The following is a 13,926-nucleotide window of genomic DNA, read 5'->3' on the forward strand; positions in this document are numbered from 1 at the left end:
TTACTTATTATTTCTCCCCCTTACAACTTATTATAAAACTTTACAAATATATATAAAAGGTGAAAATAACATTTCAGTGAACATTCATGTACAGAAGACCTAAATTCTACCATCAACATTTTACAATTAATACTTTCTCGTGTTTCTAATATCTATCCATTTCTCTTTGCACCTAACAATTCATCTTATTTTTGCTTGCATTTCTAAGTAAGTTGCAGACATTATTATACTCTTCCCCTAATACTTCAACATGCATCATTAACTACAGTTCAATATTTTTGGCTCATTTTTGTTTCTCTTGAGGTAAAATTTGCATAAAACAAAATGCCACATATAAGTATGCCTTTCCATGAGGTCTAGCAAATACATAACACATGTACAACCTAAACCATTACCAAGACATTGAACATGTCTGTCACTCACAGAACATTCCTCTGTATTTCTTCCAATAAATCTCCACCCTCAAACTCTCAGAGGCAATAATTGTTCTGTTTCCACCATGATTATTTTTCCCCATTTTAGAACCTCATTTCAATGGAAAAAAGTATATATTTTTAAGTAAAACTTTCTTTTACCCAAGATAATGTTTTCAAATTTATTGAATCAATACATTATTGATATTCATTGATGCATTACTGATACATTGGTCTATCAATAGTTTATTTCTATTTATTCTTCAATCATAGCAAATTAATTGAAGGATATAATTTGTTATTTATTCTTCCAACTGATGAACAGCTGGGCCATTTCCAATTTGAAACTCACACGAATAAAGCTTCTATGGAAGTTCTTCAACAAGTCTTTTTTTGGACACTTGCTTTCCTTTACTTTGGGTAAATAACTAGGAAGAGAAATGTCTGTCTCATAAAAGTCACATGTGTTTATTTTCACAATAAATTCTCAAACTTTTTCTAAAGCAGTACCATGGGAGTTTTACATGCCCATCAACAAAGTGTAAGAATTCAGGTTACTTCATAGCCCTATCAATATTTGTCTTGTCAGTCTTCAATTGTGGCCACTCTGTTGGTTGTGCAGGGTAGATTTTTTTTTGTATTATTTTGATTTTGATTTTTCAACCTTTAAAAATGTTTTAAAAATTCCTAGCTTTCCAGGACTATAAAAATAGGAGGAAAGCTGAATTTGGACCATAGTCTACAGTTTGTTAATCCCCAATCTAGTGGGTAAATCTGAAAAGAAGATACATTCCTTTATCGTTCACATGGATTTTTATCAGAAACGATGATATACTTTAAGAATGAACTCATTATTTTCAGAATGGACTCACTTTCTCTTCCTTCAGTCATGATAGAAAACCAACCTTTGTTTCTTATACTTAATATATTAAAACTGATACTTTCTTCATATCTTTTAGAAAATTCCAAAAAATATTTAGACCCAACTTTCTTAGTTTTAGTTTCTTGAGTTTAAATCCCTGCAACAAAGACCACACAATTCTTTTACACATGTATTATTTAACTATTATGTTTCATGACAAACAAGTAAGTAAATATTATCTCACCCTAAGAGATACTACCTTGAGAAAGAAATATAAATATTTCTTCAAATATCTCCACATTTTTTGTTTATATTGCCTTCTTTCACCATCTAATTTTCAGGATTTTTAAATAAAAATAAAAGTTGAAAAATAAAAATGTACCTATCATCTACTATTGTGGAACATGGCAACTCAAAGCAGCAAAAAAATTTTAAGAGCAGCAAAATTATGATGATAATTACTGAAGCTGTGTGATGCATTTGTGGGTGTTTCTTTAGAGTATATTTGAAATTTTTCATAATAAAAACTTTAAAAAATCTAATTCCAAGGCTATTTTAGAGAGTGAAGTCTGACTCTGTGATGCCCATGGAGCACTTCAGCAATGGCTTCCAGAGAGCCCTACCCAGCATGGAGAAGAAGGCTCAGGAACAGTACTCTGCCAAAGGGAGGAGGACCACGCTGTCCCAGTGAAGGACAGATAAGAGAATTGGGGGGAAATGTGATAAAGCTTATTTATTGAGTTTCTATCCTAACAGATTTTAATAGCTTTTCCATTTAAATTATTTTATTCTTTTAAAGTGATCTTAGTCATTGCCAATCCATTAGTATGTGAGAACAAACATATTTCAAATATAGTTTCAGTAACACTACTTTAAAGCTTGATATTTTAAGAGGGAGCACCTCAGCAATGGCTGTCAGAGAGCCCTACCCAGCATGGAGAAGACAGCTCAGGAAGAGTACTCTGACAAAAGGAGGTGAACCAGGTTGGAGGTGAAGCCAGTGAAGGACAGATAAGAGAGTTGGGAAATGTGATTCATTCATATTTAATGTTTTTAGTATCATAAGACATGACAACTAGATTGCTACATGATCATTTTATTACATTTTAAATGGCCAGTATAGTACACTTTCCTCTCTTCTATTCAGTTTTTTTTCAGGATTACTAGAGTTAAATAGGTATGATCCTTGGTTACTGAAAATAAAAAGAAAGAGTATGCACGCACTAGGGACACCACTTTAGTTGTTCTACCCAGTCTTTCATATAATGAATAACATGTACTCCTGATATCAATGAGAACTTTACTTTGAATTACATAACTCAGCATGAAAAAGTAAAATTAAAATGAACAATAGCCAACCTGAGCTTTCCTCATGTATACCAAAGGTTCCTTGAGATGTTCAGGAGGTGCAGCAGGATGACTAGGTAAAGGATACCTACAAGCAAAAAGAAGCAGCTAAATATTATAAAGAACTCTTGATAATTAATTCTCTTGATAAGAAGTTATTTACCTCTATAGTCTATGTTATAAATGAAAGAGAATATTTGTTCTATGTGTTTACATGGGGTGCAAAAATCTAATAAAACTTTAATTCTTCTCGTACTAGTAATGAAAAATTTTTAATCATTTTAGAAGTTAAATTGCTTGATAGTCTGAATTCATAAACTGAGCTAATCTCTATAATTACTCACATGAAAATGTCTATTTTAGCACATAAATATTATAATATTAAGAGGAATTTTAAGGTTTAAAAAATGCATTAACTTATCAATACATCAAATCATTTCATTTCTCCCAATTTCTTTGTCTAAATGATATATATTTTTTAAAAACTGAAATGGTAATATAAACACTTCTTATGATACTAATCATGTTATATATATATATTACATAAATTCACAAATTGAACAAAATTTGAAAATTTTATGGCATTATGAACTCTATTTTCCAAGCAACATTACATTTCCCATTCGAAATATATAGTTTTCAAAGAAAATATATTTACTTAATCAATAAATACTTGATGTTGGCGAGGATGTGGGGGAAAAGGTATACTCATACGCTGCTGGTGGGACTGCAAATTGGTGCAGCCAATGCAGAAAGCAGTATGGAGATTTTTTTGAAAAATTGGGAATGGAACCACCATTTGACCCAGCTATCCCTCTCCTCAGTCTATACCAAAGGACTTAAAAACAGCATACTTCAGGAACACAGCCACATCAATGTTTATAGCAGCACAATTCACAATAGCTAAACTGTGGAACCAACCTAGAATCCCTTCAATATATGAATGGATAAAAAAAAATGTGACATATATACACAATGGAATATTACTCAGCAATAAAAGAGAATAAAATCATGGCATTTGCAGGTAAATGGATGGAGTTCGAGAAGATAATGCTAAGTGAAGTTAGCCAATCCCCAAAAGCCAAATGCCAAATGTTTTCTCTGATATTAGGAGGCTGATTCATACTGGGGTAGGGAGGGTGAGTATGGGAGAATAGATGAACTCTGGATAGGGCAGAGGGGTTGGAGGGGAAGGGAGGGGGCAGGCGATTAGAAATGATAGTGGAATGTGATGGTCATTATTATCCAAGGTACATGTATGAAGACATGACTTGGTGTAAATATACTTTGTATACAACCAGAGATATGAAAAATTGTGCTCTATATGAGTAACAAGAATTGTAATGCATTCCACTGTCATATATAAATTTAAAAATTAATTTAAAAATTAAAAATAAATAAATACTTGAGCCATTCTAAGTACTGAGTATGTGGTAGTAATTAGAACAACCTCTGACGTTCTAGGAAAAAAGGCAGTAAATAATTATGAAAACAAATACATAATATCAGGTAGTAGGAAGTGCCATGAGAAAATAAAAGCAGAGCAATGATATAGAAGTGAAGGCCTCTGGGGAAACTCCCCTGCCAAAAAAAAAACCCTGAGTCTCTAGATACCTTAGTAGCGCTTATCTTAAATACAAGATAATCTAAAACTATCTCACATTGTGTAATAAAGAGACATGTGTTTAATTATATCTAAATTTAAAAAGATTTTAAAATTTAGGATTGAAAATTGAGAGCATTCACTGAAGATTTTAAAAGTTATTTAATAATCAAAGAAATTTATCCAAAAATACAAGTAACAAGAGGCAACCAGAAAGTGTTTCATATTTAGAAATACTTAAAGAGCTAAGTGTTCAAGGTAAAAGAGATAGAAACGTGAACAAAACACTCTAAAATTTTGCCCTCATAAGAGTTTACATTTAGTAATTTGAAGAGAAAAGAGTTGTTAGGTAACACACTCTTGTTAAGCAATCACACCCTTGATTCCTGCTTCTTGTCCCCCTCAATACTCCTCATATTTCCCTACCAACTGACAGAAACTTCTTTTAGGCAACAATGATACTTTCCTTGCCCTCATCTAGCAAGTTCCTAACCAGTTTTCTCTGCTTCCAGACTACTGGCAACCTACTTGCCAATTTGCTTGACTGTTAATCAGCATCATGTTTTCTTTATTTATGAACAAATGTATTTCCAATGTCAGATATAATGTCTGGCACATAACTAGATAACTAATATATTGTTGAATGAGTAAAATACAAATGTGAACTTTGTCACTAAAAATTTTAACATAGGACCCAAATACTCGTAGGATCCAGTCTACAAAGTCTTAAGTAAGCACATCCCTGCCTACATATTAGATTCTTCCAGACCCCTTCACTTTCTACCATCCAGCCATACAAAACTTTTTTTTTGTTCTTCTAAAGTGCCACATTCTTTTTACCTCTTTACTTCTAGAGTGCTGGTCCCTTCTGCCAAAAATGCTTTTTCTCTCTACTAATTCTAGCTCAGTGATTCTGATCTCAGTCTGAACACTGTTTCCTTTGGTTAGCCACCATGGCATCCCCAAGTCTAGTTAAGTACCTGTCTTATGTGCTTCTTTTACTTACTGTACCTTAATTACCACTTTAAAGTCTGTGTGCCCCTGGGGGAAATAAGTTTCATAAAAGCAATAATTATCTAGCTTACTCATTCATTATTCTCATTACCTCGAAGAATAAACAAAAGGTGGCATTTAAAACTAAGAGGGCAAAAGAGAACCACATAATTTTGGAGGTACCCAGGTCCACCGCTTAAGCACTCTCTCAGTGAAAGCCATGAAGAGACTCACTCAAAACCTTGTGGTCTAGTGTAAGCACCCATTATCCTAACAGCTTCTATTTTAGGATCCTTGCTACTTGACACTCATACCTCTCTAAGGCATGGTAGACTTTAACATTTATCTGCTATAACAGTGGACTATTTGTGTTATAACATATGTATATGTTAGACACATTCATATATTTACACACATACATGCGTACATAGTAAGGCATTTGTTTTGTTTTGGTTTTGTATGTTTCTGGGGATCAAACCCAGGGCCAATGCATACTAGGAAAGAGTTATCCCTCAGCCAAGATTTTATTCAAGTTTTATTTACTTCTTTAATTTATATTCCTTAAGGGAAAATAACAGTCATCTAATTCTTCATAATCTGCTCTGCACAAATTGCAGTGAAGACTAAGACACAGAAAGAAATCAGTACATTTCGGCTGTCTTATTTAAATCTTTGTAGTGAGGTTAGAATTAATAATTACATTAAGTCTCCCCAATTTAACAAATATTTATCATGTGCTAGCATTGGTAGGTGGCTCAATAACTTTGTAGACTCAATGTCACTTATTTGATGCTATTAGAGATACTAAAAGAAACAATATAAGAATTCTTATTCCAAAATATTTTTAATTCAGTCAAAAGATAAAATACAGACATATGTAAGACGCAGTAAAAATCCATGGGTTTTGAAATCAGATAGCTGGAGGTCAAGCCCTAACACAGCTATTTATTAGATATATCATCTTCAACAAGTTACTTAAGTGGACTACTATGGCTTGATGTCTGTTTTCTCCAAAATTCATGTTGAAATTTAATTGCCTTGTGACAGTATTAAAGTTCCTCTGAGAAATGATTAGGCCATGAGGTCTTCACCCTCATAGGCTTTACAAAAGGAAGAGTTTAGCTTCCTTTTGCCCTTTCTTGCCCAAGTGCCTTTCATAAGGTGACGATGCAGCAAGAAAGCTCTCACCAAATGCTACCACCCTTGATATTGGAATTCCCAGGCTCCAGAACTGTGAGCCAACAAATTTCTGTTACTTATAAATTACCCAGTCTCAAGTATTCTGTTACAGTAGCACAAAAAAGACTAAGATATGGTCTAAGCCTCCTTTTTCTCTTCTGTAAAATGGTAATAATAACAAATTCTACTTCATAGACTTGTTACGAAGACTACATTAACAAGCTAATGTATATAAAATGCTTAGCATAGCACCCGGTGCAAAATAAGCATGCTAGCAATGTCAATTATCATTATTATAACACTGATTAGTTAATAAATATTTAACTAATTGCTTAAAATAAACAGAAAAGATAATTAACCAAAATACACATTCTGAAGTGGGAAAAGCTAACCTATCTGTGTAATCCAAGTATTCCACACACCTATTCGGCATGAATGCATGTTTAGCTTCAATTATTTAGTATTACCTAATGAATACTCCTACTGTACTTTTTACTTTCTTTACTCATCCATCTAATGGTTGCAGCTAATGAAAAAAGGTACAGAATATACTAAGTCCACTTTATTCTCCTGACTTATGTTAGGGGAGACACTTCATCCCCCTTAGGATATGCCTTTCTCTGTGACAAGAACTCCATCACCCTAACTCTCTCCAGGTCCTCACTATACTACAGATAAATTTAAATGCTTTATCCAATGTTGAAATCTGCGAAGAATAAACTGAACATGCTCACGGTGATACATTGGTATTTGACTGGAATATAAAGTCTATTTAGTTTTAGAGTTTAGGTGAGGCACTCATTTTGCTCTTGCACTAAGCTATGCTCTCCTACCTAATCTTTAGCAGTCATAAAGTGTAATTTCAATCTTCCATTTGCCATTTTGTTTTCTTTTTAACTTTCTATTTGTTGAGAACCAAAATGAGGAAGAAAGGTAGTACTACCGAGCTCCTTTAAAATTCCCAACAAGTTATTAAAAATATATTTATTTAAAGTTCTATCATGTAGAATGTTGGAAATATGATAATGAATGAAAGATAGTCCCTGCTATCAGGTAAAAAAAAAAAAAAAAAAAAAGATAGTCCCTGCTGTCTGCCACACAAAACTGCTTTCAGGAATATATTGTCACAAAAATAGCAATCATTAATAAAACATCCTCATATTATCCAATGTTTGGAACTACATACAAGAGGCAGCTTATTGTCATGATAAATATCTATTCCTCTGATTATTAGTACCACCAAAGGTATAGTCACAGTCAACTTCAATTAATAGGTAGCACCTAAGTTGATATTATTTAAGAATTCAAAAACCAATGGAGAAGATAGTAATAAGCAAAGTAAATATTAATTTAGAAAAAAAATGTGTATCTAAAGCATATGTCCACAGGCCTTCATCTGTGTCTTTTAATTTCAGAAGGAAAAAAAAGACTGGAAATAGTCTGGTTAAGCTGTGTAATTTTATTTCCCAGTTAATCATAGATTAGAGAGGGCAAGTTAGAAATAGAAGTGTAAGAATATTAGAAACAAATAAAGTGATAGCAGTAAAAATGCAAAACAAAACAAAACCAACAGGCATAAGAACTAAGACTATAAGCTCCATGAAGGCAGAATTGTGTTTACTTTCTAGATCCCCAATGCCTAGCACAGTACTGGCACATGGCACATGGCAGTTACTCAATAAATAATTTATTCATAATAGAATGTTGAATAAACTACAAAAGCTAACATTCTGGATTTGTATTTTGTGTGATGGCAAATAGTTCTACATGTTTTAACAGACCCTGATGGTAAATCTAGAGAAGCGAAAACACTGATGTTGCCAGGCCCAGTGGTGCACACCTGTATCCAGTGGCTCAGGAGGCTGAGGCTGGAGGATCACAAGTTCAAAGCCAGCCTCAGGAACTCAGCAAGGGCCTAAGCAACCCAGTGAGATCCTGTCCCAAAATAAAGTATAAAAAAGGGCTGGGGATGTGGCTCAGTGGTAAAGTGCCCCGGGGTTCAATCCCTGGTACCAAAACAAACAACAACAACAACAAAAAAAAAACACTTACGTTCTTAATGATGACACCAATTTTGCAAAGAAAAAGGGCAATTGTTTTTATATTTGTAAGTTTATAAGGATAGAAAAAAGTGTAATATCTAAAATTATGACAATAAAAAGAATGTTAGTAAGCTCCAATTATCTGAAATATTAGAAGAAATATTCCCTAATTATGCTGAATGAGTGAATTGTTTTTTTAAAATATTTATATTTTAGTTGTAGTTGGACACAATACTTTTATTTCACTTATTTATTTTTATATGATGCTGAGGATCAAACCCAGGGTCTCGAATGTGTGAGGCAAATGCTCTACCACTGAGCCACAACCCCAGCCCAAATTGTTAATATAAAATTCTTGGTGATAACAAAAACCAATCTCTTCATTATTAATTACCAGGCAAGGTTGTAGTAATTTTTAATTATATTAACTTACTTGAAATGCCATATAAATATGAATGAGAAATAATAATACAATGAGCATACAGAGCGATATTTGGGGGGTTTTTTTGTTTTGTTTTTTTCCTTCAGAAGCATGTTTACTGCATTTGAATTGATACATCAGTGATCTCTGAGTTATAAAGGGTAAAAGGAAATCCTCTCATAACAAACTGACAAAGGTAAAAGGTAAAACACTTTCACAACAGCATGAACCACACACTCAGAAACAGATCTGGGTTTAATACAAATGACATAATTTCTGGTCATCTGCAGCTACTTTTATAACTTCATACAGATAATGAATTAGGCTAAAATGCACTATATATTTGGTAGACTTCAGGACCAGTATCCTTAGTACATCACAAAAATATTTTGATATCCCAAAGAAGCAAGACTTGCAAGTAAGCATTTTAAACATAACTTTTGTTACTTACAAAGTAAATATAGCTTAACAAAACTGTATTTCAAAATAGGTGGGAAAAACTCACACGTTCAGTTCACTGTAAACAGCATTCTGAAGTTTCTTCTCCCAACCTGTTTTTAAGGAATAAAAATAAGAATAAAATATATTAACATAAAGTTCATTAAATAACATACATCTTAACAAAATTTAACTCACTAAATCTTTGCCATCAGATTCATTTGTGAAAGAACTTTGCCAAGTGCTAAATGCTATGTAACACATGGTATTAAGGAATTACTTACTACACCTTTACCATGACCCTCAGCTAATATTGAGTAGCAAAGTCATCAACATGATATATTTTTAAATTTAAACTTTTGTGCCATTTTCTCAAGTTGTGAGAAAAATTTCCTTCTTCGTCTATCAAGGTGCTTGCTGAAGGCCAAAATCTTTGGATGTTGCTATGACAAATGTGCCAAGGGGAAGGCAGGAAACAGTCTGGCACCTGACCCAGACAGGCACAAGTAACTAGTTACAATTAACTAGTCACTAAGTTCTTGGACAACAGATGCATATTATTATGAATTACCATCACTTAATATCTCATTTTCCATATGCATGGGTTTCTATAGAGAAACTTTCTTGTTCTACGAAAAAAAAAAAATTAAGATTTTCTTTTTGTTTGAAAGCACAGAAGAGGTAGAAAAAAAATGTAGAAAGAAAAAAGTCCCAGGTGAAAAGCAAAATGAGAAGGTACTTTACTAAGAATATACTTACAACCTTAAGGACATTTTGCATGATGAAAAAAGATATTTAATAGTGATTATAAAGCACAGAGTGTTCCTTATTCTTGCACCATGGCTGATAGTTCTAATTATCACTAGATAGAAACCTATTCAGCATAGTTTTTATAATTTTGAATAAGTAACTAGAAGTATGGGGACACTTAAAGAATTAGGAAAAAACATACAAACCTGATACTTTAAAGTATTCCTTAATGTCTTCTTTTAGTGATTCAAGTTTAATTTCAGGTCTCTGAAGGCTGGCCTAGTTTTTTGAAAAAGAAGAAGAAAAGACAGGGATCAAAAGTGAATCATTGGGGTTGATATATAATGCTAGTGCAATTTTTAAAAAAGGAATGTCCAAATGTGAGTATTATTTGAAAAATTCACTTTGAGATGTACAGAAATATCTGGAATAACTCATAAGAGAGAGAAGACTTTCCTACATAGTCTTAAAACAGATGTTCCTTGACAGAACACTATAGTCTAATCAAAATATAAAAACTTGAAGTTTAAAAAAATGTTTAGCAGTTATGAATGCTAAACATCAGATTTTATATATTCATTCACTTAATATTATATCCAACAGATACAGCAACTATACCTAATGACCAAAAACACAAGTTATATCTATGTAAATCTATTTTTATACAATGTCTTCCTCTTTGGATTGATACTAAATGTAAATAGGTGTTTACTGTGCATATTTATGAAAAACACATTAAAACTACCAGTCTTTCATCTTCAAGTTCATGCTTTCTATTCTACTGGTTTCTCATACTGCAATTTTTACCATAAATAATATATTTCCCGACTTGTAATGGCTTTGTTTACTCCCAAGGTGTTGATGTTTCATCATTTAGCACTCTCTGTCAAATTCAAGAAGCAGCCCATTTGGGTATTTCATAAGCATTCCAAACCTAAGAAATCAAAAATTGAGTTTGTCTTCTATTTACAACTTTGCTCCTTTCTTGTATTTTTAAAACTTCATCCATGAAATTATCACCCACCAGATCTTCCATGTCAGAAATATCAAAGTTATTCTCAATTCCACCCTAATTCTTCAAAGACTGGACCCCTTTTTTGGAAGATGACACTGGTAGCAGAGAGTTGGGTTTCTATTTGTTCATTCATTTTGGTTTCATTTTTTAATCTCCCTGATTTCCATAGTGGGGAGGAAAAAAACAGATCAAGCAACTAGATAACTAAAACCCTAAGGAAAACATTTACAACAAAATTAAGTTGTAAGATATCCCCCACAAACTCAAAATTCAATCAGCTGGGACCAAACACAGTCACAAGACCTGTATGGAATTAACATCTGTACAAGCAGCAGCAGATAGAAACATCAATGGGATAGCTGATGTGGGTGAATGCAAGAGAACCCCAAATTAGCTAACAAACATCCTCTAGAACACACGATGAGCAGATTTTAAAACAGGAATTAAAATAGGGAGGGCTTTTGCCAAATCCAATATATAGTAGCTGAGATGTGAAGAGGTAGGAGCTAACAGCTATTAATTTTTAAAACTCACCAATTAGCACTCCTTTGTCTTGCAAAGTCACACAAAGAAGAAAATGTTGACAGATTAACTAAAACTGTAGATGACAGGGAACAAACTCGGTGCCATGAAAACCAGTTAATAAAAAACAAAGCATTTAACCTGTTTTTCTTATGGGAACTATACCACTAGATAAGCAGATAGTAAATGAAGGGAAATGTCTCTTTATAAAAGCACTGCAGCTAATAACTAAAATAGATAGGATATAATTAGAATTTCACAATTTTGCAACACCAATGAATTACTAATTCTAGGCATTGAGCAGAAACAGCTATTAACATTGTAAAAGAGAACTAGGTAGTATATGCTTCTCAATGAAAGAACACTCTATTACCTATAGCCAAGCCAAAGGCTGATGAAGCCTTGGGTCCAGTTGTCCATTTGTAAGATATACAAAAGATAGAAGAACATGTTGAGTAACATAATGAATTTAGAATCAGAAAAATCCAAGCTGTGGAAATCTCTAAGTCAAATGGTCCAGTTCTTCAGACAATAAATTGTAAGGGAAAAAAAAAAAAGGGAGGAAACTGATAAGTTAAAAAACTTAAAAGACATATCACAATTTCTTTAATTGACAAGACTAAGCTAAACCCAGGCATATATATTTAAACTAATAAAACTATCAAGAAATGCAGAAAAGCGATTTGCATAAACATCAGATTGTCAGAGAGGGCGGGGTTTGTGACTGGAATGGACAAATGGTGGGGCTTCTGGTGTGGTTGACAGTTTCACTTCTTTTTACAAGGTGGTTGTCACTGTCATTCACCTTAAAACAATGAGTCATACACTTGTGCAGGATTTTTTAAACTGGGGGGTGATTCTATTTTACAATAAAAAGGTTCAAAATAGAAAAAGAAGAAATTTGTCTTCTAATCTATTTCTAACCTACATTTTAAAGTCCAGCCTCTAGTCTGTGTCCCCATCACTTCTTATTTGGACCACTATTACAGCTGCTGAACTGGACCTCTTGCCATTTTACTTAAACCGCAACCACACCCCACCTGGCATTTCCAAGTCCCCTTACTCTATTTTTCCTCTTTCTTGGCATTTATTACCTCCTAATATACTGTATGGTTAATTGATTTATTATGTTTATTGGCATATTATACACCTTGTTACATTAAATTGGTAAACTCAGCTACAGCAGATATCTTGTTCTCTTTTACGGTTGTTAAGTACTTAGAATAGTTACTTTTATGTAGGAAGCACTCAATAAATATTTATTAAATGAAGGAACAAATTTCTCCCTTTCACAATATATCCTCCAGTGTTTTCTTCCTAAATGTAAGTCTGTCCTGGTGTGGTTCTCCATAACACACAAGAAGTCTAAATTTTTCAACAGGCATGTTGAGCCCTTCCTTCACAATGCAGACCCAGCTCCTCCCTACAAATGTTATCTCCTCCTGCTGCTCCATCAAGAACAACACCCTCACCCCCAGTCCTCTCACACCTCCTCAGCACACACACTCCACTCTCTAGTTGCAGTGAACTGTATTCACTGATCCCCCAACTGCCAAGTCCCTGAAGGGCTCCAAGATTTTGTTTCTATTGTGTCATCAGATAGAAGGGCTTTCTCACCACCTGGAAACAACTACTAGCTTCCAAGACATCCCTCAAATACCACCTCCTTTGCCAACTCTCCCAGCAAATGCAGAACACTGTTCCTCTGTGATTGTATTTACCAGATTACAATGTAATGTTCAGCTTAGGGATTTGTCTTTCTGGCTAGAGTACAAATTCAAGGACAAGAGCCAGGTCTTCTTCCTTTTTGCATCCCAAGTATTAGGTATCCTGATAGTGTTGTTTGACAAAATTACATTGACCAAACCACATTCTATTCTTTTTAGCCAATTTCCTTCCAAAACAAACAAGGAACTTCATAAAATTATTTTTAACTAAACAGAGTGGTTTCAAATCTGTTGTTCCCAGGAAATATTTTAAAAGCTGTAAAATTCCTGCTCATTATTCAAAAGGAAATAAGCTTTCTTTTACTAGCCTGTATTTGGAAATGAATCAGAGAGCACAATTTAAAGAATTTTAAGAGAAGTAGAAGGGGTAGAGAGAGAAAAGGGGAGGGGAGGGGAGGGGAGGGGGGATAGTAGAGAATAATATAGACAGCAGAATACATCAGACACTAGAAAGGCAATATGTCAATCAATGGAAGGGTAACTGATGTGATGCAGCAATCTGTATACGGGATAAAATTGGGAGTTCATAACCCACTTGAATCAAACTGTGAAATATGATGTATGAGGAACTATGTAATGTTTTGAACGACCAACAATAAAAAAAAAGAATTTTA

At 33.5% G+C, this 13,926-nt stretch overlaps 1 protein-coding gene across 1 annotated transcript in view; it reads right to left on the reverse strand.

Moving 5' to 3' along the window:
• Positions 1-13,926, reverse strand: part of Tbc1d19 (TBC1 domain family member 19) — a 132,668-nt gene that overhangs the window by 97,783 nt on the left and 20,959 nt on the right. The window contains exons 2-4 of the mRNA XM_026403122.2: positions 10,255-10,327; positions 9,366-9,411; positions 2,635-2,710 (exon numbers count right to left, since the gene is read on the reverse strand). Coding sequence (XP_026258907.1) covers positions 2,635-2,710; positions 9,366-9,411; positions 10,255-10,327 — 195 coding nt within the window. The remainder of the gene's footprint in view (positions 1-2,634; positions 2,711-9,365; positions 9,412-10,254; positions 10,328-13,926) is intronic.

The sequence above is a fragment of the Urocitellus parryii genome, chromosome 10, assembly GCF_045843805.1.
Source record: "Urocitellus parryii isolate mUroPar1 chromosome 10, mUroPar1.hap1, whole genome shotgun sequence".
Classification (NCBI taxonomy): domain Eukaryota; kingdom Metazoa; phylum Chordata; class Mammalia; order Rodentia; family Sciuridae; genus Urocitellus; species Urocitellus parryii.